Raw genomic sequence first — 27,941 nt, forward strand, 5'->3', positions numbered from 1 at the left:
CGCTCCAGCACTATAGGATACCTGCTTCCTGCGGGCTTGAGCCGGTTCCTTTTTCCTCTGTACACAATTACATTTAGCCTGTCAGTGTGATGCGTGTCTGTGTTTGCGTGTCCGAGGGTACAGAACAAAGGGCAAGCTTTCAGCTGTACAGACGTGATTGCATCTAAGAATGATCACAACAAGCTGTTCTGCCACCTGTAACGTCAAACTGACCGACATTCGCTCCAAGCTGATCCATGAAAATAATCAGTGATCATTTTTCACAAATTTGTTGAATGACTTCAATAATACTGCAGGTGTAACTTCAAAAAGCACTTCCTTTTAATATACTTTGTGTTTGCTGAGAAATTAAACAATACATCCGCTCACTCTAAAGTCAGTTCACGATCTTAAATCTGTTTGTAGTTCAATAGACTGAAGCAGTGATTTTGTGAGTTCTCATTTAAAGTTCAAGGGCACAAGCTCCTACTCGATCTGATGTGATGATTTGATTTCCGTAAATTCTTACAATTACTTTATTTCGTTCCAGGAGTCCACAACATTTTGAGTGAACAGGATATTTTCTCGACATCATAAAAAGTAGGATTAAATGTTACATAACTATATCCTGTTTCTCATATTCAAATATCTTTGTTCTTTTACTTCTTTCGTTCTAGTGTTTATTTGTCAGAGGTTGCATTTATTTCTCAAACAATCACTCAGTTTTGCTCCTCAAGTGTGTAACATTTATCGTCTTTCAACAACCAAGAAAATGCTAACTCTGTTAGCTGACAAGCTGTTACTTCTACAGACACGTTCAGACAGACAGACGGACACACAGAAGCAAACTATTTCAGACTGGTGCACATTTCTGCTGAATATTGGTCCTGGTTGTAACATTAGAATTTATTACTGTAAATATTATTTATCTTATTTTTACCTCATTTTATTTTATCTATTTTACCTTATCTTTTTACCTCATTTTGGTTGTATTGCACTGCGGGTCGGAGACAAACGCAATTTCGATTCCACTGTATGTCTGGCATATTTTGAAATTGACAATAAAGTTGACTTTGACTTTGATATCAGTGACAGCTTAAAAATTAGCTCATCTTGCTAATGTGAGGATTTGGGTGTGACAGCTATTCCACTCTGGTACTTGTTTAGCCTGTTGCATGGAGGTGTAACGACAAGAGCTGACACTTGGCCTGCTGGGGAGACACGTTTGACTCAGAATGCAATTTACCCATCAAATTTGATCCCCTCTTGAATCTGTGAATTCAGTCCTGTGAGCCGTATTTTATTAAAGATCTTCCACATTCAAATGTGAGACGAATACACATAACATAATTTCACCACCTACACACTCTCCACATGTGCGCACACATAAATGAGCACATCACTGAGCTAATAAGGGATCGTCCTCATGTTGACAGCGTGATGGGATGTGGGTTGGAGCACAGCAAGAGGAGCTCAGGGCAGCTTAGACAGCACAAAGAATCTCTTGTAGTTGTCTGTCCCTTCATTTAATTTGCTAGTGCATTGGCTCATCATGCGCTCCTCTGTGACAAGAAATCTCACATGTCTTCTTTCATTATTTGAATCTGTCTGAGTTGGGAATGGATTGTCATATCTGTCTGAACAAACTACCTTAATTTCTTTGTGAAAGTTAGAACTGTGGCGTTCAAATGGTCAAACATTTGAGTCTGGAGATGATTCTAACAGTGATTGTCTGCTGTCTGTCTGCTGAAAAAGTGGAAGAGTTGACAAGCTGTACTTTGGCCAGCTTGTAGTGTTTGCATGCAGAAGAGTGGTCTGCCAGATCTGTGCTGGTGATGTAATGAGGATGTTTGGCCTGGCTGGGATTATGTCCTGGCTGCTCCTCTTTACCTCAGGGCAAGTCTTTGAAAGTCATGTTCCTTCCCTGACCCCTGAACAGGCCGCCATCCTCCATCTCTTCATAAACAGTTCTTCTTTTGAAACTTTTCACAAACATTGCCCTCTTCAACTATTTTTTACTCTGTGTGTTTGAAAAGCCTGTAATGGTTCATTTTTCTCTGTGACAGAAAGTGAGTTATGGCCATCATTTTAATTTTACAGTCGCTCCATGCATCGTTTCTGTCATGGAGCAACTGTAACAAATGGAGGAGTATGTGTGTAGCAGTGAACAGTGTGAAGGGACCACTGAAAAAGTGGGTTTCAGTAGCCTGAAAAAACAGAAGACTTGGATTAGGATCATGCCTATGTCATTAATTATGAAGTTCGTTTAAATAAGGCAAATCTACAAACTGGATTACAGTAATTAATGGAGAGGAGAGGTCAGCAGGGAAGTTTCACTCACCCACTGCTGGTTGAGCTGTGGGTGAGTGAACTTCGCTGATGAAACCTGCTGGAACTGGATGATGAAATGATACTCTTTAAACATGCCACGCTCATGTTTAGATACTGTGTTTTTCTAACTGAATGTTGTATGGGATCTTCTTGTTGAAGACGATAGTCCCGTTTACAGTCATATAATTGGAATGAGAAATGCTAGTTGAAATGGATTCACTCATTTTTAAACATCACAGAAAAAATTACTTTATCTCCTTACTGCCAACAGCAGCTGGCTTTAAATACTAATTTGTTGATTCAACTTGCAAGTAATAATCATTGGAAAAAAAAACAAAAAAACTGTTGACTAAAGTGTCTTCTAAGTACTCATTGGTTTCACCTCTTGCCAGTACAGTATGAAAATCAACATGCATAGGAAGCTTCATATTTGTCAAATAAAGCTTTCAGAATGGTTTAGCCATGTACTGCTGGGAACAAAACCATCCAAGATCTCAGAGCGATCCTCACAAACAACTGTACAAAATACGTACATGCTAAATGCAAATGAGAAAAATAGAATAGATCTTTATTCTTATTGCTATAAAAAAAAAACTAAAGGCAGTTTAGCTGCTTTTTATGATGGTAATAAGTAAATGGGCAGATTAACAAAACGAAAAGATGCTGAATGAAATCTTGGATGGATCATTCTTGCCAGATTTTTCAAAATGCAGCACGATGATAGATAACAGAATTCATTTTCTTGCAAGACTTGCAGACATGGATGATGTAACAGTTAGAGTTTATATTTTCAGTTTAATAATTAGCTTATCTTTCATTTCTAAATGACAGTCTTCAATTTAATGAAAATATAAAACTGCAAATAACAATTTCAACGAATGAAATTTAGTCACTTCTGTTAAGTGTTTTAACTAACTCACTTGAACAGAACCCTTGAACTACTTCATCATAATGTTTTCTTTGCTTTGGCAAATGCAGCATCATTCGGTATGTTGTTAAAGTGAGCCCTTTTCATTCTGGCCTTCGTAGGGTTTTGGTCTTAAAAAGAGAAGAAAGATTTCTGTGAATAGTGGGTGGCACTACAGGTTTGTTTATATACAGGAAGTGCTTACGTTAATGAATGACAGTTTTTCCTCAGAGGAAACAGTGGGTGACAGGCATTTGTATTTTTCTTTGCATAGTCGATTCATTCATATATCCATGGGCTATTTGAAACACACTCAGTTGGGCTTTGAAACATAATTTGCTCATAGTGCTATAATCATTAATCCTAAACAGCTAATTTAGGACAACAAAGATGCTGATGATGGTTCAGGACTAATAAAAGATGGATTGTAGAGTTGTTACTATTGCCTGGTTGATTGCAGTTGTAATTTATTGTTGTCTTGGCTCACGAGATAAAATAATCAGAACAAATCAGTGAGCAGAGGAGGATGTTTGCTCCTTAGTGTTTGGTCTCTGTTCACACTATGGTTCACACAAGCACACCCAGAACCCCCTCTGTTTACAAGCTTCTGCTGTACTGAATACTCAGTGTGTTTGGCAGCACAAAGCAGCGAGGACTTGGCTAAAGAACATGTTATTCCTTTTCTTTGAGATTTACCAATATAGAATACGAGGGATTTTTCTCTCTCCTCCATTGAGAACTGATTGAATCTGACATGCTTTGAAGTTTTATTCTTTTTTGGATTCTGTTCGCTGCAGAAACTGATAACTATTACCAGATGCCATTACTGGCACTGATACATGTGTGCTGTTTAAAAAGATGCCGTAAATCTGTCACAGTCATACGGAAACATGTCCGGGTGGAATTGAGCTCTAGTCTGTATGATGACTTGCCTCAGAGGCAACAAGTGTTGCATGGTGATTTTTTTTTGAAGAGAAATCCTTTCTCTTCAAAAACAATTCCCAATGATTGTGAAATACGCATTTCTTAGGTCTCAAGAACAGAAACAGCAACAACAAAGTTGACCACTGGAGGCTGAGTAACTGTTCTGTGCTTGCGGGAGACAGATTGATCAACAGCTCTCCACCTGCACAGAAAATGTGAATGTTGCTGTGTTGTTCATGCTCACAACTTAACTGATATTGGGAAATATGGTGTGATCTGGATAGTCCTGGGCTTTGAATGCTACACTACTGTATAGTCTAAATGAAACAGGGCTCATTAACTTGTCTTTTACCTATGTATCTAGGAATAACTTCACCCTCTCTCGACCTCTATAATACTAGCTGGAACTCTTTCTCCATATTTCTCTTCCTGCGTCTATGACTCATAATTAATACAGAATTCTGCACAATGGGTGAAAAAGAAAACCCGTATTATTTGAATTCTTGTCACTGTTGTGGGAAGGCACTGACAGTGAGGACTGATTGTACTTCAGTCAAAAGGTGTGTGGTCCCTGTCCTTGAACTCAAGCTGTGCAGACGCTTTTCTGCTCTCTCTTGCTTCTGTCCATATTCTTTAATACTTTTTTATTACTTTTTAATACTTTTTATTACTTTTTAACTTATGGGAAATTACCGCTGGAAACTCCTAAATTGCTTGGACCCTTTTTTTATGATCATTACAGAGGCTAACAGCAACATTCTGGTACTTTTTAAAAATTTTTTTTACCAGTGACAGTAAGTCTCATTCATCCACTTCTCTGGTGTCATGGGTTACAATACGCTCTCAGCTGAGCCTAGAAAAGTACGTTTGTCTGACCAGTAAGGACAACATGAATACCGAGGTAAATCATTGAGCTGCACAGAGCGTGAACGCCATACTGTATGCACTCTGAAAAGAAGATTGAAACGCTGCATCGAATACATGAGGGTAAGGAGTTTATTAACTCTTTAGCTGCTTCTGTAAATGGTACAATACTGCCAAACGCTAACGGTAACACAGAGATTGACATACATGGGGAAAGGTCAACTATAACATCCTGCTTTAGACTTGACAAACACACTTCCTTGGATCTGACACCACTTCACCTTCAAGCTGAGCTTCTCAAAACAACTGTCCCTATAATGATGCTTCAATCTGGCACCAGATCGGAAAAAAAATCAACTCTGGCCAGGACCTGGACTGATGTCGTCCACAAGTGATGAGGATCCAGGGAGGACTTTAAAAAGAGAGCGTCATCACTCTCTCCTCTACCTGACCTGTATAACAGGTTTGAGTCTGAATGATTGCAGCACCAAAGGGGAGACTGAAGTGCATCACAATACGAGCAAATGGCATAGCCCCGAACCACTGCTAAACATTAACAGAGGGCTATAGGAGACACTGTGAAACCAAGTGATAACATTAGAAGCAGCGCCTGAATCAGCGTCAGGTTAAGGCCCAGAAGGCACTCTGTTAACTCAAGAACCTGAAGGTCAGATACTATTCTCACTGGGGAGGCTATAACTGACCATGTTGGTCAGGATTGAAAATCTATCTGTGGCTAACACATCAATCAGGGAGCCAACAGAGATGCCGCTTGCCATCATGCCCAAATAACATGAAGAGAACATTGGAGTAGGACAACGTAGCAATTTCTGAAGAATTGAAGCAGTGCAGACAGACAGCAAAATAAAGATACTCACATATTTGTCTGGAGACTTCTCCCAGCATGTGTGTTCCGGCTGTTCTGCCTCTTCAGTGTCAAGCCAGGAATGAGGGATACCTCAAACTCGATAAGCCCGACTTCAGAGCAGACAGTCAAGGCTTTCTGTCAGGCTGTAATTCAAAGTTTAATACAGCTGCCGTGACATTTTTCAAACCTCTTGATCTGGTCGAACCCTCTGTGTCTCATGAAAATAAGTTTAGATGCAAACACAAAGAATTAAAGTAGAGAAAATATGTCCTCTTTATCGTTAAGTTTTCCTTTATACTCTACATAGATCCATCTTTTCAATCAGTCATACCTGTTCAAACTGTAAATAGTGGGATCCGTCCAAGATGAATCCTGAAGGAAAGAAACAAAAAAGAGGCTTTAGCTTGTCTTCAGCAGACAAGACGTAAAGGTCTGTCAAGATACACTAAGTTTAAACTGCAGTTCATGTGAAACTGGTATTATTGTGGTTGGAGTGGTCTCTAGAGGTGAGATGAATTCCAAGAAGTGAATTGCATTTTCAAAATAGTTGTCATGTTTTGTCCAAAATTAAATGGTATATATTCTTTCAAACTAAGTTAAGCTCTGGAGCCAAAATAAGACAATTATAAGATGTAGAGCCCTGTGCGGGACTTCTTTTATAAGAGCTCCTGCCAGCTTGATTCCTGAGCTTCGCCGCAATGCTTCTGCACTGTGTGATCCTTTCCCGCCAACACCCCCAACATGTCTGTCAAATCCTGCTCTCACTTGGCAAATTCTGACCATTCAAGTAAAAATGTTCAGAATATTAAGGACTACGTTCATTTTCAGGAATAATGATATAAATGTGCTCACACAAGTTGCAATTGCACAGGTTTAGCAGTTGCGAAAGCCGCCCGGTCATTTTGTGAATCAGGTTGTCAGCTTGTCAAAGTGTCACACACTGTTTTTGGCTGCGGTGGAGCTAAAACGTTCACTTTGAATTGAAACACATGAGCAGTACTTGCGCCCTAGTGAAGGTCTCTACAGCTAAGTGTGACACATTTCCTCTGTTGTGTCTTGTTTGATATGTGCAGGGAGAAGGGCTGTAGCTTTGATGAGCAGCAGGATCTGAGCAGGTGGGTTGTCTCAACCCAGAGGTGCCAGATTCTGTTTCTCTATCATTTGTGAATGAGAAATGTGTCCAAAGATCACTTCGTTTTCTTTGTGTTGTAATAACCAACTTAAATCTTTTTTTCCATTTTATTCCCTCATTGTAAGCACTAGCTATCAGTGACCACCTGCACCCATGGCGAGCGGTATCCCTCTCTCAATGCGTCCTTGTACTCTGATGTGTGAAATAAATAGAGCTCTCTTATAAAATTATTGATCACACAGGTAGTTAACAGGTAGATGAACTGGATTGACCTACTATAGAATCTGTACAGGCATATATAGTAACTGTAGGTCTTATTGTAGGGAGAATTCCTAAAGAAGGAATTGAGCATCGTTTGCCACCACTATCTTCCCCTTCTCAAGGTCACATTCATCAAAGATACTATGCGAATGACATTCCAGTGCAAACAAGTCCATATAGTTCTGCAGCTGTGTGGAATTAGGACTTGTCATGAATGTGTGTTTGGCGGGAAAAACTGTAAATATCAGTATAGTTAAATTCCATACAAATGTATGTGATAAGCTAAGGTCACCATGCAGCTTTTCTCCGGGCAAGAAACGGTCTTACTGATATTAAAAAAGGTCTATTGTGCATACATAACTGCTGGTTCAGTTTTTTAAAACAGCAACACAAGAAGCAGAGGAATTCCTTTTCTGGCAGCTTTCACGGCTGCTTTTGCAGGAGTGTTGAGAATTTGACTGTTGCATTTTGCTGTGTTCAAAAAGGTTTTGCAGTTGCAAAAGTGGTGCTATACTTTTGTGGATCTGCCCGTTACAGTGCAGTTATGTACCTTCCGTGAGAATAAAGCAGTAGCTGATCTGGTTGTGATGTTTGCTATGTAACGCTCTTCCTGTCTTATCATCTGTCGGCTTTTGTGTTTCTTATCCATTTGGTTGGTCCTGTCCTCAACATGTTTTTAGAGAAAATCCTTCCGAGAATTCCATGTTATGATAACAGTAGAATTGACAGCGGAAAGCATGCAGGGTATGGGGGTAGTGATGATATATAAACTCAATTATTTTATAGTAATTAAAGATGTTTGGAGAAAAAAAACTGTTAATGCAGTTCCTGCTTCCTGGCAGCATCTATATATGTCTTTTTAATTAGTTTCCAACCACGTTGAAATCATCTGTGAAACAGCTTGGCCTGTATACGTTTCTTCCCCTTGGGAAATTCAAAACATTTATCGTATTATGTTGACGTGTCCTCAATGACTGAAAAAACAAAGTAAAATCTGTTCAGTGGACTTTCCCTTGCACCCTTTCAGATCTCTCAGCCTCTTAGTTTTTGTTACTGCTGGTTCTTGTGAAAAAAAAAAAGGAGAAATCTTCCTCAGAAGCACCCATGGTTGACTCACTTCCTCCTTTTGCTTTCTCTCTCTCTCTCTCTCTCTCTCTCTCTCTCTCTCTCTCTCTCTCTCTCTCTCTCTCTCTCTCTCTCTCTCTCCCTCCCTCCCTCTCTCTTCATTGACTCTCTGACTTGCTCTCTGCCTGTCTCAGGTTTGTGGTCCTCCTGCTTTAGAGTTTCCTGCTGTTACATGGTAACAAACAGCTGAAGGAAAGAGGTAAGCCAGAGGGGTTTTTTTTCTTTCTAAATCTGTCGTGAAGTTTGGGGCAGGTTTTCGATTTCTTGTAAGGAGAGGAAGGTAACAGAGGCTTTAAATTGTCATGGTTTTATTGTGGGGTCATGGAAGGGCATTTGGATGTTGCGGTTAGTCAGACTGAAACAACTGCAGAGAGACATCTCATACTTCTGTTGGAGGGGAGAATGGAGCTGCTACTGTTGGGCAAACACCTAAAGGCTTGTCAAAGAGACAGATCGACTAGTAACAACCTCACGGTATATGGCTAGACAACAAACACCACGTTTCAAGCTTGCACACCCGGCATGCTCAGTGTAACTCTATGCATGTTGGTGTCATGCAGGATGGTACAGAAAGACAGCCATGCACTAACAATGAGTGTTACAGAAAAAGGGTGGTAGAAAAGGTCTCTTCCTGTTCGCTTCCTCCTCCAATCAGCTGATACTATGAGAGTTGATGCTCGCTGCTGATGCCCTCAATGATAAAACATATGTGCAGCACTTGTTTGAAGAGGATTTAATTGTCTTTGAAGAATCTGCTGTATGTACCTTAGTGTGCTTTCAATTTGTCTTAATTTACACACAATCCACCAATCTGAATGTTCAAATGAAAGAAAAGTGAACAGTTTATTAAGCATTGTGTACAAGAGTATTTCCTGGGTTTTCAGGTAGTCAAGCGTGTATGATCTCACCTCATGGAAGCTATACGTATATGGATCTTTACATCTGCTCCATTGAGAAGTGAACTGCTCATAAAGCCACCAACAGTCTATCTATCGTATAGCTTCTAAAATGTGGCAGCTTTCTGAGGTCAGTGCTCTAGTCTGAATAATAACAAGAAAGTGGTTGTGAACCGGCTGTGCCAGTCAAAGGTTGAAGTTCAGGACACATACTGGGTGATACAAGTGCAGGAGCATTAGCATAGGCTAACAGGATTAGTGCTAACAGATGCGAATACCATTACGAATGGAATTATCTTCCCAAGCTCATTTCACCAAGACAGAAGTAGATGAACATGCACGCATACAGGCAGAGGTCTTAAAATGAATACAAGCTAATATAATTAGTACAATACGTATACATTCTCACACTCTGCCTGATGATTAGATGAGCAGAGATCTTTCTGGGAAGGTTTTTTTTTTTTTTTTTTTTCATCAAAAGCATTTATTGTCTAGCATCAATAAAAATGCAAGTGAAAGTCACTTGTGTGAGTCATGGGATTCTCTTGAATCTGAAACAGTTTCTGTTTGCGTTGAAGACTAGTAATCAAGGTGTAAAAAGGATGGATAGAGAAACTTTCCTCAAACTCTAGCAGCAGAAGCATGAAATATGCATTGTTGGTATTGTTGGTATTGTTGTAAACCCCCTGTCTGATTAAGAACAACTGGAATGAGAGAGAAAGTGAAAGAGGGATAGAAAGAGTTACAGTAGATCAACCTTCTTTTTTGCTTCTTCTTTTTTTTTTGTGCATCAAGCATGCTGTGTGTAGGCCTGTTGCTGTCAATTACGTATACAGTGTTGTACAAAAGATGCACACAAGCAGAGCCGCTGACACCGCAGGCACTTACCAATACACACACGCACTTACACACAAACACTCACACATACAAACACCGCAAACTTCCCATGTACTCATATCGCTCAGTGTTTTACTGACAGTGACTGTGCCACTTTTGAGAAGGTGAAGGGGTGTGTTGACTGAAAACAATGAGCAGTGACCCTCAATGTGGAGCTGTTGGCTCAACAGAGGAGCCTGTTAAAGCCTTCGACAAGTTCAGAGTAAAAATACACAACGCTAAAGTGCTCATGATGGATAGGCTGGATCTTTGTAACATAACAATGAGTAAGGTCTTTTTACCTGCTCTTTTGTTATGTTAACAGACAAAGAGTGAAATATTTTACCTGCTTTTTGTAAAGTGTCTCGAGATAACACTTATTATGAGTTGACGCTATACAAATAAAAATTGATTGATTGATTGAGTTGTAGATGAAAATCAGAAACGTCTGTAGGTTATGCTTGGAGGTTTCGTTACAGCGGATCTATTTACCATGTGCAGAAATGTTAGGAGTTTTCGATGCTTTATGGATTGAAGTAAATAATGAGGATTTCTGAATTTGGTCTGTTTTAACCACACAGTATCACTAGAAGCCGTGTGAATGAATGCTTGTCGAGCCCCGGGAGTCCTGCTTAAAATCACAAAACAGTCTGTTCAACACAAAAAAAAAAAAACAATTCTGTTTTGAGAACACATTAAGCACAAAAAACAACACATAGGAAACAAAGACAAACACAGATTAAAACATTCCACCTCAAGTAAGGGATTATGTAAACCAGCAACATGTTTTCCTTTAAGGCAGTTTGTCAGACATGAAGTCAACAATTTAACACAATGTTCTTTTTTTTTGGCCTTCAGGGTGTTGAAGATGGCAGTGTGGATCCAGGCCCAGCAGCTCCAGGGAGATGCTCTCCACCAGATGCAGTCTCTGTACGGGCAGCACTTCCCCATCGAGGTGCGACATTATCTGTCCCAGTGGATAGAAGGCCAGCTCTGGTGAGTGTCTCTACTGAACGTGTTTGTAAATGTACATGTGCACAGTTATGTCCACATTTATGCTTGCACAAATGTGTATCTTGTATGTTTGTCTGTCAACGCACGTATGGACTGCTGCTTTTGTCTTGGTCTCCGTTTTACGCCTTCACGTTGTCATTATGTTGCCGTTTACTTTCATCGGTCTATACAACCCAAAAAACGTCACACCATGATTTTTCTCCATCCACTTGTGCTTTTGTCTGTACCACTCTTTTGTCCCGATAAAACCTTCTTTGGTTATAAAAGCCTGTAAAAGTGATTTCACAGCAGCACCTCTGTCTTTTGTAAAATGTCCTCAGCTATTGCAAGGAACAATGCCATTCCCAATCAATTAGTGAAATGTCTTCCTTTGCGCTCTCTTTTGCATACCTGTTAGTTCTGCTGATACAAAAAGGGTCTACTGACAATCACATGCTCAGCTGTTAAAAACACTTAGAGAGAAGATGTTCTCTTTTATCACGTCCCTCCTGTAATTGATTTTCATGCCACCTCTCCTGCCCAATTTAGACATACAGTATTTTGTTTTTCGGATGAAGCATTCGTATACAATATTTTCAATGTGGAAAGATGCCCCCTCCCCACAAACCAACCACATTTACTTGGTTACCTTTAAAACGGAAAAAATTGACTTGTCGTCAAGGGTGAAGTTATTCTAGCGTATTTGCTGTTTTAAATCTCAGAGTTAATCTATTAAACGTGAGATTTGTATTTATGCATGTTTCTCAGATTGCATGTATCAAGTGTACGTGCATATACGTATGTGTCTGTTTGTGTTGTTAGGGATGCCATAGACCTGGAGAACCCGCAGGAGGAGTTCAAGGCCAAACGCCTGCTTGACAGTCTGATCCAGGAGCTGCAGAACAAGGCTGACCACCAAGTGGGGGAAGATGGTTTCTTACTCAAAATCAAACTGGGACACTATGCCAGCCAGCTAAAGGTGAGCCTTTTGGAAATATACACCACTTGAAATAAGAAGAGCATTGCAATCCTACTGATACGCAGCATCTTACATCATGATTCTGGATATGTTCCTACAGCCTGTCTGACTGAGAGGCATTGAGTTTGCTATGCAAATCAAGATAGAATGATTGATTGAAGAGGGGGCATTGCAGGGGGGCTATGTCAGGAAAACAGGCAGTATGTATGAGGCTTTTTCTTGAGGAAACAAAAATACTCTAACGTTAAGTAAGATGTCTGTGTTGCTTCTCAGCCATCCAGGTCATGGTAAATTCGAAGCTTGATCCAAAGGCAACTGGAAGATGATAAACCTAGTCTAGTTGCTTTGAGATCAACCTTTGAATTAAATATTAAGTAACTTCTCATTTTAAAAAAAGACAAAAAAAAAAACAGGCTTTTGTAGACATCATTTTTTTTTTAGTCCACCTGCTCAGTCCATGTTTTAGAGAAAGCTCACATTTAAACAGTTTACAGTGTGAAAATGATGAGCAGATATATGGATAGTACAACTGTTCAACTCAAAATCCTGCCGTGGCAAAGGTTGCATCAACTCTAGGAAAACAAGAGGACAGCTTGTGTAAGGGCCTTGGGAACCATCCACCACGGGTATTTATGATGGAGCTCCCTGCTCACAGATCCGTTCCTCTTTTTGTCTTCTCCCCTCCCTAATTTTTGTGTCCTTACATTACTTTTTCTTTTACACTAGAGATTCTTTTTTTTTTTTCACTCAAAGGCAGAATAATGCAGATAATACTGTTGACGTCCTGTGCTGGTTTTCTGGTCTTAGTGTGCCACCTCGGAAATTCACCTGGCTGAAAAAAACTTCTAGCTGTAAACTACTATAACTAGTATCACAAACAGACTCACAACCCAATTTTAAAACAGAAAGTGAAACCCTGATTAATTACCAAATCCTGATTGGAAAAGAAATATAACTGTAACAAATAAACTGCTCAACTATGGCATTTATGTGTGTGACAGTTTGTGTGTCTAAGAGTCTTGTCTGCATAATTGAGTGCCGTGCGCCAGAGATGGGTCTCATTAGGCTCATCTAATGGCTCTCAGAGTGTCTGCGGGGTTGGCTCCAGAACTTAGCGAGCTTCCTTGAGGCGGTTTAATTGCTGAGTCCTGTGTGCAGCGGCCGCTCAGCTCGTCAGGAGCTAACAAGCCTTAACAAAGCATATGTGCTCCTTGTCTTTCAGAGCACGTATGACCGCTGTCCTCTGGAGTTGGTCCGGTGCATCAAACACATTCTCTACACGGAGCAGAGGCTCGTCAGAGAGGCAACCAATGTAAGTATGCTGTGAAAAACAAGGGTTAAAGCCTGCAAACATACTTGTACTTATTTGTCTCCACACTGACATACCCACTGAATATAACCTTGCAGAGTCAAACACCGGTGGCACACCAAATTCTTTTCAAAGCCTACAAGCACAAAGAGAGGTGGCAAAAGTAAATAAATCTCAAGTTGCAGCACAGATTTTGTGTATAAAAAAAAAGTCTCTTATGAAATATTTACTGTTTCAAATGCTTTACAAAGCATCAGTGAAAAGTATAGGCTTAGAAATAAACTCACAGTATGAGAGAAGAAGTAGCCCTCTGAATGAAGTATCCACCAGCTTTTACTATGCAAAGCTAACTGATCCTCATGTCATTTTTGGGGAAACATAGTTCTCAGATCATTCTGCTTAAAGTGGAATAAAAAAGCATTTCATGTAAATAATAATTAACATTAACTTTGCTCGTAGTTGCAAATCATTTGTATGGAAAATGGTCTTGCTGCTGTTGGTCAACATCATTTCATTCACTAGACGTCGCATCTCTGAAATACAGCTTTGACAAAATATTTGTAACTTGAGGTCTTGCAGAATACATAGTGATGAACACACAAGGTTTAGTTAGTTTAGGTCTAAATCAGTCTTTATGTTGGGAGGCAGCACACATGAGGCAAGATAACAATTATCCATAAACCACCTCAAATGCATTAAAGCTAAGGTAAAACGCTTGTGAGGTAGATACAGGACGGATGCATGCGGTTAAGAACAATGCAGGAATGTTTGCCCTTAGTTTGCTCCAAAAGATGTTGACTGATTTAAAGGGACATATTCTGAAAAATCTATTTTTACAGTGTTGTAGAACATTTGTTTGGGTAACCTGAGTGTCTACAGATCCACAAAATAATAATAAACCCATCCAGTCCTTTGTTTGTAGTCTGCATAAGTCTTACAACACAGAGAAAAATGCTAAGTTTCAAATTTGCTCAACTTGTGATGTCACAGTGGGATCCTGGTAAAAATAATACCCTCCCCAGTAAGTCCACCCATGGTCTCCACCCCCAGCCTAGAACAAAACTTTTGTGCAGGTCTGCCATTTTTAATTCTCACTAGCGAAGGAGTGATGTCTACTGGGAAAACTCAGGGGGGGGGGGGGGGGGGGGGGGGGCTCATCGCATTTAAAGAGACACACACACCAAAATGGAGCGTTCGGAGAGAGCTGTTTTACACAGGGTCTCAAACCTCCTCTGGTGCTTGATTCATGTTATATTTTGACAAAAGCACAGTACATATATTTCATTTAGGGGACTGTTTGAAAAGGTAGAAAATGAGAATGATATGTCCTCTTTAAGGATTGGTTTATTTGGTAACTGATACATTTTCCCTCTACTTCTCACCAGCAAAGTATGTAGTCCTTTTTATTTTTTACAAACGTGAAACCTGCAGACACTCAGTCATGATGTATGATTGCCTTAATATGACTAATTACATTATAAAAGCCTAAAGCCAGCAGAGCGTACAAAACATGTGACTCTTAGCAACTCCTGGGGTGAATCGATTTCCAGTCATAACATGCCTTTTCTATTAGTGGAATGCATATTTGGACTAATTGAATTTCATCCTGTTAAGTCTGAACCTTTAGGCACCAATAATACTTTTTATCAGACCATTTAATGACCACGTGGTCTGCTGAGTATGATAAGCATCATTTTTGTACCTTCTCTATGTGAATTTGTGCCGACTGGTTTGTGCACACTTGGGCATTCTTAGACAAACAGCTTTGATGCCACATTCAGCGTCCAGCACAGATTTGTGTCCCAGCTCTCTCTTCTAACTCAGCTTTGTGTCCAGCTATTTACTTTAACAACTATCATAAACAATTCAGTGACAGAACCAATCTTACCCATATTGTACCCCAACCACTATTTCCTCTGCCTCTCTGAATGCGCCCGTCTCTCAATCTGACTCTGTTATTTACAGTCCAACTCTCCGGTGGGTGGGATGATGGACAGCATGTCTCAGAAATACCAGCAGATCAACCAAGCTTTTGAGGAGCTCCGCCTGCTGACCCAGGACACTGAGAATGATTTGCGCAAGCTCCAGCACAACCAGGAGTACTTCATTATCCAGTACCAGGAGAGCCTTCGCATCCAGGGTGAGACCAGAGAGCCTGAATCTTGTTACAGCTGTGAAGTAAAGCAGGAGCAGGAGACAGAGCAGCATTTTTAACAAGTTCACGAGTCATTCATCATACTTTCCAAGTAGTGATTTTCACATGTGCACAGTTATTGGCTTTCAGATTCATCAATTCCAAATGAGATATGATTACATTTTGAAATGCAAGATAGAGGAAAACATTTTTCAATACTTCTCAGTTTACACTTTGTTTACACCTCAATTATTTACTGGATGAATAAGGAATGTATGAAGAAAATGATTGATTTAATGACAATAATCATTTGTTGACGCTCTTATTGATTAATTTGGTGTGCAGCTCTTGTTCCACTCCTGGTAAATGCGTAAAGCGAAGTTTAAATGAAGAGTATGTGCACTTTTTATTCACATCGATGTCAAATGTGCTTAATTTTGCAGATTATCAATGAAAAAAAAAAACCTTTGCATTTATGTTGCAACATTCAGAAAGTAACACCTAGCTTTGATAGCATCTGCGCTACGCTAGAAGAAGTTTCTTGAGTAAATCATTATGCCACTGAGAGAATGCAAAATCTCTGGGCACATATCAGAGATTTTCTTTACCTTGTCTCCCTTTTTTCCTCCTTTTTTTTTTCTTCTAACTCATCCCCACCCCTCCCCCGTTTGGATGTCAACAACCCCACCCATGTTCAGCTCAGTTGACCAGCCTGGCCACACTTCCCCCTGCTGACCGACAGCTCCGGGAGCCGGCCCTCCTCAGCAAGAGAGCCACTGTGGAGGCATGGCTGACCAGAGAGGCCAACACACTACAGAAATACAGACTGGTTAGACATGACCCTTTAACTTTATATGTATACTGTATATGTTGTTTGTTTGAGTACAATGATAATATGAGCTTGAAAGTAAAAATCTATTGTTCTGTTGACATGCAGGACCTGGCAGAGAAGCACCAGAAAACATTGCAGCTGCTGAGGAAACAGCAGACCATCATTCTGGATGATGAGCTGATCCAGTGGAAGAGACGGCAACAGCTGGCAGGCAACGGGGGCCCGCCAGAGGGAGGCCTGGACATCCTGCAGTCCTGGTGAGTTCTCCTCCACCTCCCACCAAGATCACAGCCACTGGACTCCCACAAAAAGCAAAGGGTCACTGGTTTACCGGCTTACAATTGACTACCGCTGGGTTTATTTCAAATGTTTATAGCCCCTAATAAAAGGCATATGCATGACTTGCTTTACTCCTTCATTTTCACAACGGCTGCCTACTTTCTTCTTTTTGTGGAAATAAAAAGCTTTTCCTGTTCAAACATTTCCTAGATCCTTTGACTGATGTTGTTTGGACTTTAACAAAACACAATCAACCATGTCTACGCTCAAGCTTAATTCTCACTACAGGCTTTTCTGTGGGGCCGAATGTGTGTGTGTGTGTGTGTGTGTGTGTGTCAGGTGTGAGAAACTGGCTGAAACAATCTGGCAAAACAGGCAGCAGATTCGGAGGGCAGAGCACCTGAGACAACAGTTACCCATCCCCGGACCCATTGAAGAGCTCCTTAACGAACTGAACGGCACCATCACAGATATCATCTCAGCATTGGTCACAAGGTTTGTGTGTGTTTGTGTAAAGAGTTATTTGTCTAAATTCAAAGGAAGTCAAGTGTCTGAGAATTATCCAATTGACTACACACTTTGCTGCTGTATTGCACTGACCAGTGAAGTGCAATGTTTACATTAGAATTAGTGCAACTTGGCCATGGTCTGGGACTATAACAACAAAATTGACCTTTTGACCTGCACCTGTTGAACCTTAAGAACTTACTTTCCTACTTTTCTGGACAATGCCTCAGTCCGAAAACACAGGCCAAGCATGAGTCACACCCTTCTACTTCTTATAATTGGCTAAAACAAAAATCTGGTTTAAGGACACTCACGTAGCGCAATGTAAAGTCAGAGTGTTTTTTTGTGTCAAGAGAATTTCAGTATCAGCACGTGTCGGTTGTGCTATGAACATTGAGGCACTGTCCTTTTGTGCACTTAATGTCGACCTTTACATAAGCGACTCCTGCTTACACAACCTTTGGTTGCTTTTTGGGTCAATAGAGTGAGAGACATTATCTGTTCCTCAAAGTAAATAACTCTGACATTCAGTGAATCCTTTTATAATGTCATGTACTAGCTATACTGTATTCTGTTAAAAAAAACATAGTGGGAGGTCTTTCTGAGTATGTTTGTGTTTTCTCAATGGAGAGTTTACTTTATAACAGATATCTGCTTAAGTGAGGAAATTTGAATTAAAATAAAGTTTATAACAGCAATCACTTCTTCAGCAACTTAGTCAGAAAGACAATGGAACACATATTTTGCCCGTTGCGTTCTTTGATTTTGTATAATTGATCAACTTTTAAAAACTGGCATCAATCTTTTGTTGTCTTTGCATTCTGGATGAACAATTAACAGCTTTCTGTGGGTGCTTAACAAGTTAAGCAACCTTGAGTTTCACCAATTGAGCACATTTAGAAGGAACAGCGGTAGGAGGGGTTCATTTTTGACAGTCAGTAACTTAATACAGCTCCTTAATGGTTTAAATAAATGAATGGTAAATCAGAGAGGTTGTTATTTATGAGATCACTTTCACTTGATTACATGAATTCTTTGTTCCCTGAGAATCCCTCATGCTGATGAAGGCCATTATTTTCAGCTCATGATCAGAGAACTCCCCAATGGAACCACTACATAAAAATGTATTCACGTGATGGTGAAAACGTTGAATGGCTTTTGCTGGGGAAAAAAAAAACGACATAAGGGAATTCTATTAAAAATAGGTTTGATTTCATGTTGATCTCTTTAGTCATAAAGCTTAGAAATGAATTACATTAAGGGTTAAGATTTAAGTGAGCATTGCAATTTTCATGGTTACGGGGCCATGCTTTGGAAGTGTACGTTTTCAAAGAACATTGAAACACATTTTTTAAGAAGTTTAAGTGTGACTCCTGTCTGCATGTGTAAAAGGTTGAGCCCTGGGTTGATCTGAAGTTTTTGACAGCATCCTCTTCCCTCTCCTTGAAGATTGTCCCTGCAGGGACCCATAACACTTATGAGTCTATGTTTCTGTTTCAGCAATTCCTGGTTGGCCCCAGACACGCCTGAGCTCAGGCAGTAATGCACTGCTATCACGCTCAGTACAAACATAGGTTTATGTTAGACCAACCTCTAGGAAGTCCCCTGAAGCTTTTTCTCCCAAAGTCAGAAGAAAGTCATTGACGTTTTTTTTGTTAAATTAACAGTTAATACTTTTTTTGATGACCTTAAATTAGTTTAGAGGGTTACAACTGAGGTTAGTTAGTGAATACTAATGTTCTCAAATCTGTAAGCCTGTAAAGCTAAAGGGACACTTGCCAGTCTTTGCCAGAGTTATTTATTAAAATATGATGTATTTCATAAGTATCCCAACTCTGATGAATAAATACATGAAATACATTTTTTTATACACTTGAAACAAACAAATAATCAACAGGGCTTTGTTCTGTTTTAATGTTTCCTCTCTCTTTCCTCCACAGCACCTTCATCATTGAGAAGCAGCCTCCACAGGTGCTAAAAACCCAAACTAAGTTTGCCGCTACAGTGCGCCTTCTAGTGGGGGGTAAATTAAACGTTCACATGAACCCTCCTCAGGTCAAAGCTACCATCATTAGTGAACAACAAGCAAAAGCCTTGCTGAAGAACGAGAACACACGGAAGTAAGTCCAGTGCCCTTTCCATCTCAGCCCTTTCCTCTCTGGTGACTTTTACAATGTGGTGTATGTTGAATCAATTTTTCAAAAACATATTTGAATCCGACATTTTAAGAAGCTACACACGTCAGACTTTCACAGTGTAGCAGCAACATGTTACCCTGTTTGTTCCTCTCCCTTGCATACACATTTTTTTGGGATCCCTACTCTCTTTAGTGGGGGGACACTCTGTTGAGCCCCCATGGCGCCATTAAGATAAAGGATGCTCAGTTTTCTGCAGGGAATAGTGGATCCCAGGAGGAACTCAGTCCTAGCGTGTCTCCAGACCTCACCACAGAGACATGTCTGGAACTTGAACAATGCCCCAGAGGAATCTTTGGTGTGGATGCTGAATCCACATTTAGCCTGTTCCACCACCTCAGTCCACATTCCTCTTGACTAACAGAAACCTTCCAAGACTGTAGGTCAGCCAGGCAGCCAGTGGTTGAACGGGTTAGCAATTCAACAGCTCAGCCAGGACATCATCTGCTTTTCTCAAACAAAACCACTTGGTATGGCACCCAATCCACAGGCCAATCACATCTGTTTGGTGTTTTCTCATGTTGAGAAGATAAAGATGATGGTATAACACTTTTGTTATAATTACCCAGAAAATTGACATAGTTCCTAAACCCACAGGTTTTTTTTCACTCAGAAGAGATTACGTCTAATTGACTTAATTCTTGATTGTCTCTCGTATTCAGTGACAGCAGCGGAGACATTCTCAACAATAACTGCGTGATGGAGTATCACCAGACAACCGGCACTCTCAGCGCACACTTCAGGAACATGGTGAGCCCAATATCTTATTGTCCTTAGGTACCCTGCGATGCAAGACACACTGTACAGTATGAGACAGGCAGTTTTCTGAGATGTATTTGATTGCCAAGTCCATCATTTGTATAGAAATCTAAAGCAAACAAGAGTCTTGGTTAATAAACAGCTATGCTTCAAACAAAGTATTGTTATGGTATCTTCAATTGCAAGAATACATATTTCATGTCGAAATAACATTTAGTTAGACTGAGTGTTGAGCTGCACTAAAGCATCCAGTTTTATTGCATAATGTTTTGTGCAGTGTGGGTATTACAGTACAGTACATACTGCACAAACCCTTGGACACATTTTAATGATTTGTAAGATCAGTCAGACTCTTTCTGCATCACACATGTTGTAAGCAATATTCCCCAGATACTTCCATGGATAATTTACCGGTTGCCATGTAGACTGTGTGAATTATGGGAGCAAACACTGTTCATATGATGTGTGTGTGTGTGTGTGTGTGTGTGTGTGTGTGTGTGTGTGTATGATTACAGGAACTCACATTCTTTTTTTTCTTATTCTTAATCCACTTATCTTTCATGTAGTCTTTGAAGAGAATCAAGCGATCGGACAGGCGAGGAGCAGAATCTGTCACAGAAGAGAAGTTCACCATTCTGTTTGAGTCCCAGTTTAGTGTTGGAGGCAATGAGCTTGTCTTTCAAGTGAAGGTGAGAGGGTGCAGAACAATGAGGTAGAAGAGAAGGCTCCATTAGCTTTGACCCAAATGACACAAATCATTCCTCCTAATACAATAGCATGAATCTGTTCATTCTTACATTTAAGTCATATAACTTGAAGCATCCACTCCCACACACAGTGATGCATTGTGCACATCAGCTTATTCCCATTTCTCCTCTGTCTGCTTCCCAGTGGTTCAATTATGTTTCAAAAGCTCTTTCAACCATTATGTCATGTTGTTTTTCCCTGTTTGTTTTGCTGATAGTCTTTCTTCTTTCTTCATAGACGTTATCACTCCCTGTGGTGGTGATAGTTCATGGAAGCCAAGACAATAATGCCACAGCTACTGTATTGTGGGATAACGCTTTTGCAGAGCCGGTAAGTAAATGTTCATGTTTGAGAGTGTGTCCATGTTTTTAAATTCAATTTTAATTAGCATGTGACATTACATTTTTCAGAAATGCTTATAAGATAAACTTTGCATTTTTTGTTAATTAAATTAATTAGTATAAAAGAGCCCATATTATGTTCTTTTTGGGGTTCGTATATTTAATCTATGTACCTACTTTTGTACGTTCACAATAGTTCAAGTCCGAAAAAAGTGTCTGTTTTCATGTACTGCTCTTCCTTGCTCCCACTACGCTCTGAGTCCGTCAGCTACGCTCTGCTGAGCCCCCACTGTTAGACCCCACGTGGGCCAAGTCTGTTCTGATTGGTCTGCTGATCCGCTCTGTCGTTATTGGTCAGTTGCTCAGCACGCGTCTCGGAAATTTCAACATGAGCTGCAGGGCTTGCCACAACGAGCCAATGGACTTAGATCAGTGATCTCACACTGACAATGACGCCGCACTGACAAATTTTTATCGAGGGGGGCTAGAACCGAGCGTTACATGCAGCTAATGCTACAGCTAACAGGAGGACGTAGGAGAAGCCGCGTTTCCGTGCACATAGATGTGCCTAAACATGCACAGGACACTTGGAAAACACACTAAAGAGCATATAAACCCAGAAAAAGCATAATATGGGACCTTTAAATGCTGTGATTTATCCATTTTCTTGCCCGGCATTCTGGGTTCAACATTTTCTAATGTTCTGATTTGCATTGTTTTCTCTTTGGAATACATTTTGTTAATTTGTGCAAGTTTAGGAAGGTGCAGTGACAATTCAATAGGCATTTTTATAAACTTTCCATACACTGTAATAATCAGCTCATACAAAGAAAGAAATACAAAAAAAAAAAAAAACATAAAAATAGATCCTTTAGTTACTGCCCTTATAACTATAAATGCATATGATTACCTTGTTTCATATAAAGTGAATTGAATTATGTATACTTTACATTTGGTCTCTACACTTGGTTAATATGCATCTCATCACCACCAGTTCATGAATATTTTACATATTTAATATATGACTACACTTTGCATCCTGCTGTCATCTTGCGCGTGTACAAACATCTCATGTAAATCCTTTGCTGTCTCCCCTGCGTCTACAGGGACGGGTGCCTTTCCTGGTGCCGGATAAGGTGCTGTGGCCTCAGCTGTGCGATGCCATTAACATGAAGTACAAAGCAGAGGTGCAGAGCAACAGAGGCCTGTCTGAGGAAAACCTGGTCTTCCTGGCTCAAAAGGCCTTCAGCAGCTCCAGCAACAACCCTGACGAATACCGTAACATGACTATGACTTGGTCACAGTTTAATCGGGTCAGCATCGGCTCTCTTTCCTTGTGATTCTCTGTGTATCTTTGAATACTAACACAGCTTATGTAAAGAGTAAAACAATTATCTGTCATCATTGGCAATTAATATATGGATGTATAAAAGGTTTTAGTCTCCCTGCATCTTCAAAATGCCTCCAGGCCATTTTCAGTAAGCCTTTGGAGCAACATGCTTCTTCTCTGTGGAATCATTTCCTATTGGTTATTCATACAGAGAGCTATTTCGTGCTCCATTTGCTGAGTCCCTGCAGCCCTTTTCTGTAGTCGACTTGAGTAAGAGCGCATCATTGGTAGCCAGGTCTTCATCTTAATGTGCCTGTTTGTCCACACAGTGAAAGGCTGGAGGCCTCTTTTTCTGGCTCAAAGCAGCTGGTGATGGTAGAGAACGCGCTCACATTCACAGCACACCATCAGTCTCATTAGATTACAGGAACATCAGCCACTTTACAGGCTGCTCTTTAAAGCACACATATACGCATGGTTTCACCCCCTATTTTTTGTCCTCTTCCCTACACACACAACATAAACACATACAGCTGCACACCTGGTTAGATTATAAACACAAATAGGAGAAGGACGTGTTGTTTTCTGTTTCTGTTTAAAAAATGTACATGTCTATTTTAGTCCTGCATTCTTATTTAAAAACCTTTTCCCTTAAACCCTTTGCCGACAGGAAAGCTTGCCAGGAAGGAACTTCACATTTTGGCAATGGTTTGATGGTGTGATGGAACTCACAAAAAAGCACCTTAAACCTCACTGGAATGATGGGTAAGAACCTGCAGCAGCTTGTGTTTTTTGTCGGCTTCAACCTCAAGATGAAAAAATGTTCCAGAGCATAAAGATAACAAACTGTGCCTCTTTTTTTTTTTTAAACTGGCAGCTGGACTGCATGTTCTTAGGAAGTAAATGTTTTCCTGTCCTCATTTTGTCAATTTCAACAACTCAGGCAGCAGTTCAGTTTTATGTTTTTCCATGGCAACCTGGTGAGCTGGACCTGCTCCTGACAGTAAAATAGGAATGTAATGAAGGAGATAGGTGGTCAGGGAATGCACTTCACAGTTTTAATGTTTTTCCCTTGTATTTATTTCCTCGCTATGAAGAGCCATATTGGGCTTTGTGAACAAGCAGCAGGCTCAGGACATGCTGATGTCCAAACCCAACGGTACCTTTCTCCTGCGCTTCAGTGACTCTGAGATTGGAGGGATAACAATTGCCTGGGTGGCAGAAAATCCTAACAAAGCCGGTAAGACACCAATCACAGTCACAGCAAAGATATAAAATAGAATATTTTTATTGTTAGGATTAGGGGATTTAAGCCAATATTCCAGCCACTTATCAGCAGCTTTATAACCAGAATGACTTGATTTCCAACATTAAGAGAGGATACTGGCCTTGCATGAACCACTGCGAGCTAAATTTATTATTATTACTGTATCTCTACTCCCCCCCACAGCATCACTCATCCAACTTGGGCCCAGCACACCTTGCACAGAGCTTGAGTTTGGCTTCAGTTACTTATTCAGCAATTATTTACAGGGTGACAAAGAACACAAATCAAACAAAGTAACAACCAACTGGTAAAAATAGTTTGGAATCAAAACAGCCAATGAGCAACATATTTGCCTAAATAGTCGAGGAAAAAGGAAAAAGTGTGCCAACTTAAAAAAAAGTTTGGATTTGTCAATGATGTGGTCACGGCTCACACAAGAGGCCAAGAAATCAGTTCCTGCAAGTTTAAGTACCTCAAGAGGGGCTGCAACTTGAATATGTGTAACTTCACAGCATTATGTTAATTGTTTTGTAATGCTGTGTCTCAGGTGAAAGAATGGTTTGGAACCTCATGCCCTACACAACCAAAGACTTCTCCATTCGCTCTCTGGCTGACCGCATCAGCGATCTCAATCACCTCCTCTTCCTCTACCCCGACCGAGCGAAGGATGAGGTTTTCTCCAAATATTACACCCCACCACTTTGTAAGCTACATTTTCTTTGCTTCGGCAGCTGTTGCGTCCAAAATTAACTGATATTTTTTTTTTTTATGTATGACAAAGCCATTGAGCTGTCCTTCCCATGCCTGTTTGTTTTACAGCCAAAGCAGTGGATGGATACGTGAAGCCGCAAATCAAACAAGTGGTGCCCGAGTAAGTATCAAGCTTCCCTTTTTCACCTTATTTTTCTTTTCTGTCTCTCCTTTCTTTCTTTCATGCTGTCCACCCACCAGTTTCCCCCCATGGCAACGTTTAGAGTTAATCACCAACTATTGGAGCCTGAATTCAGATCAGCTATTAGTTATCTGGTACTGTTGGAGGAGGCCAATTAAGGATGGCCAAGGTTCCTGAGTGAGCTTGTCTCTCACTCATCATTAGAGTTAGGCTTGTTAGTTAGCAGGACCCGCTCCCTGCCTGTCTCCACGGCTGGTTCTCTTGCAGTAAAGAGAATGGCCGTAATGATGCAGTGAGGTCTGGGAAACACGCTGAGGCTAGTTGCTTAGGCAACTGCTGCATGTAGACTCAGGCTTTTATATTGGGTTTATGTGTGTCTGTGTGTGTGTGTGTCTCTTATGTACAGGTTTACTACAGCCAATCCAGACCCTGCAAGTGGGAATCAAACCTATATGGATCAAGGCGCCTCACCAGCACCTGTCAATCATCCTCATACTTACAACATATACCAACCTATGTGAGTCAACAAGTCCTTTAAACCAATGAGTTGCGGTTTGGGAATGTGTGTTCGCGCGCATGTGTTTTCTGTGAAGAGTGAAGAGTGTCTTGTTACTCTAGCTGCTTTGTAGTGCGACTCCTGAGCATGTCCTCTCTGTGGCAGGAGTGACTCAATGTTAGAAGCAGAAGGAGAATTCGACCTGGACGACACCATGGACGTGGCGAGGCACGTAGAGGAGCTCCTTCGGCGGCCTGTAGAGAGCCAGTGGGGCGGCCAGCAGTCCTGACCCTTGAACTTTTAATCAGTGACAGCACCAGACATACACCGCCTCCTCATTTTGCCCTACTCATATTGACATTTTACATGGTTTAATTCCATTCATTTCTCTCTTTTGTCAGATAGCTATAATGTGAAATGTTAATAATGTTTGTGATTTTATTTTATTTTCAGCATGACAGCATGCATGTCAGTAACTTCTCATAGTTTTTCTTTGTGTCTTTCAGTGTTTGTAAAACAGACTAGGTATAATGCAAAACATACAATGTTACAGTATTACAAAAAAGAAAAGAAAAGGTATCGTTCATTCACATTGTGCATACATTTCCAGACAGATATATATATAAAAAGAAGATTCTGTATGCATTCATTTTACCAGTTGAATGTTTTTATTTTATTTTTCTTCTTTGTAAATGGGTTATCAGTATTTTAAAAGTTACATTGAACATACCCTCGGACAAAAAAAGAAACGTAATTGAAGAGTTTGCTTTTGCTCTTATTTACATTTTCCTATTCACTGCTCTGAAAAGTTACGGTTCTCAAAATTCATATACACTAACCCAAAGGCAGAGTTACTCTTTCTGCAACTCTCCACATCAGCACATGTGCACAAGTGTACGATCTATTTGTTCTGATTTGTTCACCAGCTATAACCCAGCCAGGGGGCTTATGCACCTCCCTCTCTCTCTCACAGGGCTATTTGTCTTCTGTCTGCACACAGAAATGCAAATCCAAGCATTTACCCAGCGCTGCCTGCTTTTCCTCTCAGGTCCCTCCGTTCCCCTCATCAGTGCTACCTCGCATTATCCTACTGACAGTCAGTGTTACTATTGGTTCCCTTGTTGTTTCTGCACCATGCTCACATCCAAGGTACAGTCTTTTGTTGTATGTGTAAACCTCTGTGAAGAAGATACTGGCTACGTTTATTTGCTGTTTTAAGATGGAAACCACTTTCCTGAAGAAGTCGAGAGGCATGATGTTCCATAAGTCTGGTCAATGTTCAAATATTCTAAGCTGTGGTGCTGCTTCCTTCATTTTTCTTCCCATCCGTCCACTTGTCTCTGTAGCTCTGTCATGACACTGCGGTGAAAGTCTCTTGTGTGACAACATGACCGCACCAGCAGCAAAAGTAGCGAGATGTACATACATAAGTGCACACATTAAATCCTTGCACAGAACTACCAGCCACTGGGCCACATTTAGAGCTCAAGGATATTAAGACAATACAAGTCTTCATGTTTAAATGGCTGACTTTTGTTTTGGTCAAGATTAGTTTTCATTGTGTGTCCCCTTTTTTGCGACACATACAAGATAACAGATACATTAGTCTAATGGAAAAGCTTGAGACTATAACCCTAATTACGCCTCTAAAACAAAACAAAAAACACATGTACACACACAAACACAAATTTTTGAATTGAAAAAAAATGTCACTAACAGCAGTCTTGCACCTCAGGAATGAATTGCTTTGCTTAGCCAATGAAAAAGCCAAATAGAAAAAGATCTACGTATACAGAATATATGAATTTTATTTTCGCTATCATAATTCTATTTTATTATTGTTTCTCTGGCACTCCCCTATCAAATGTAAGGGCCATGCATGACACTGTTGAGGACTTGCATACTATAACCTCCTTAGTTTAAGCAGAGGGTTAAAGTCTCGTGTCAGGACAAGAACAGCTTGAAAGAGGATTCAGAACAACTGGAAATCAGAGAGAAATGTATGTTATTTTTTGTGTTTGTCCAAAAGACATTACAGTATTAAAGATATTCCCTCTGTTATCTTTTCATTTCTTCCTCCAACATTTGCTGTATCTCACTTTCTTTCCTATTTTTGAAATCTCAAGCTACATGGGCAGTCTTTGCTATATTCTTCATTCTCATCATTTTGAAGCATTGTTCCACTGGAGACTGTGTATTTTCTTCATGATGTAGATGGCGCTGTGTGCTATTCAATGTATGTACCATGTTTGTGGTTTTGGTTTGTCCTTTGGAGTTATTCCAAGAAACAGCTGTTGAGTCAAAAAGAAGAAAATAAAGTTTTATAAATAATTTTAACTCAACTTGTAGAAGTGCAGAAGATATTGATGTCACTACATAATAAATGCTTATTTTAATTGCATGCAGTCAACACTACCATTTGAATCACCAGATGTGGAGCTACACAGGCTCACCTGGATTTAAAAAAGAGCACATAGAGTGAAAGCTGTGTGTAATTGCCTCATACAAAGATTTAGTGGAAGTCATGGTATGTGAGCTCTGACCATATGTGCACTTAAACATTCTTAAACATATACAGAGATTATGTCCATAGCTGTATTAAAATAACTTTGAAGGAAGGAAAGTGTTAGACTATTTTCTATCAGATTGATTGATCCTTATTGAATCAAAATTCAAATGAAGATTGTATTATAGTTTTTATTCCCAAGTCGTTACACT

The 27,941-nt window shown here is 40.2% G+C and overlaps 1 protein-coding gene across 2 annotated transcripts in view; it reads left to right on the forward strand.

Annotated features, from left to right (window-relative positions):
* stat5a (signal transducer and activator of transcription 5a) overlaps positions 1-27,560 on the forward strand; it is a 45,270-nt gene extending 17,710 nt beyond the window's left edge. The window contains exons 2-20 of one of the 2 annotated variants that reach the window (XM_061027046.1): positions 8,526-8,590; positions 11,022-11,159; positions 11,979-12,135; positions 13,358-13,447; positions 15,410-15,584; positions 16,277-16,407; positions 16,516-16,667; positions 17,029-17,184; positions 19,137-19,316; positions 20,054-20,141; positions 20,717-20,839; positions 21,135-21,227; positions 22,345-22,551; positions 23,239-23,333; positions 23,666-23,808; positions 24,383-24,538; positions 24,655-24,706; positions 25,134-25,244; positions 25,389-27,560. In XM_061027046.1, the coding sequence (XP_060883029.1) occupies positions 11,032-11,159; positions 11,979-12,135; positions 13,358-13,447; positions 15,410-15,584; positions 16,277-16,407; positions 16,516-16,667; positions 17,029-17,184; positions 19,137-19,316; positions 20,054-20,141; positions 20,717-20,839; positions 21,135-21,227; positions 22,345-22,551; positions 23,239-23,333; positions 23,666-23,808; positions 24,383-24,538; positions 24,655-24,706; positions 25,134-25,244; positions 25,389-25,512 (2,361 nt within the window). In that variant the 5' untranslated portion in view covers positions 8,526-8,590; positions 11,022-11,031 and the 3' untranslated portion in view covers positions 25,513-27,560. The remainder of the gene's footprint in view (positions 1-8,525; positions 8,591-11,021; positions 11,160-11,978; positions 12,136-13,357; positions 13,448-15,409; positions 15,585-16,276; positions 16,408-16,515; positions 16,668-17,028; positions 17,185-19,136; positions 19,317-20,053; positions 20,142-20,716; positions 20,840-21,134; positions 21,228-22,344; positions 22,552-23,238; positions 23,334-23,665; positions 23,809-24,382; positions 24,539-24,654; positions 24,707-25,133; positions 25,245-25,388) is intronic. The other variant, XM_061027047.1, reaches the window with a different exon arrangement.
* The last annotated feature ends 381 nt before the right edge of the window (positions 27,561-27,941 follow it).

Source organism: Labrus mixtus, chromosome 20 (assembly GCF_963584025.1).
Source record: "Labrus mixtus chromosome 20, fLabMix1.1, whole genome shotgun sequence".
NCBI classification, from domain to species: domain Eukaryota; kingdom Metazoa; phylum Chordata; class Actinopteri; order Labriformes; family Labridae; genus Labrus; species Labrus mixtus.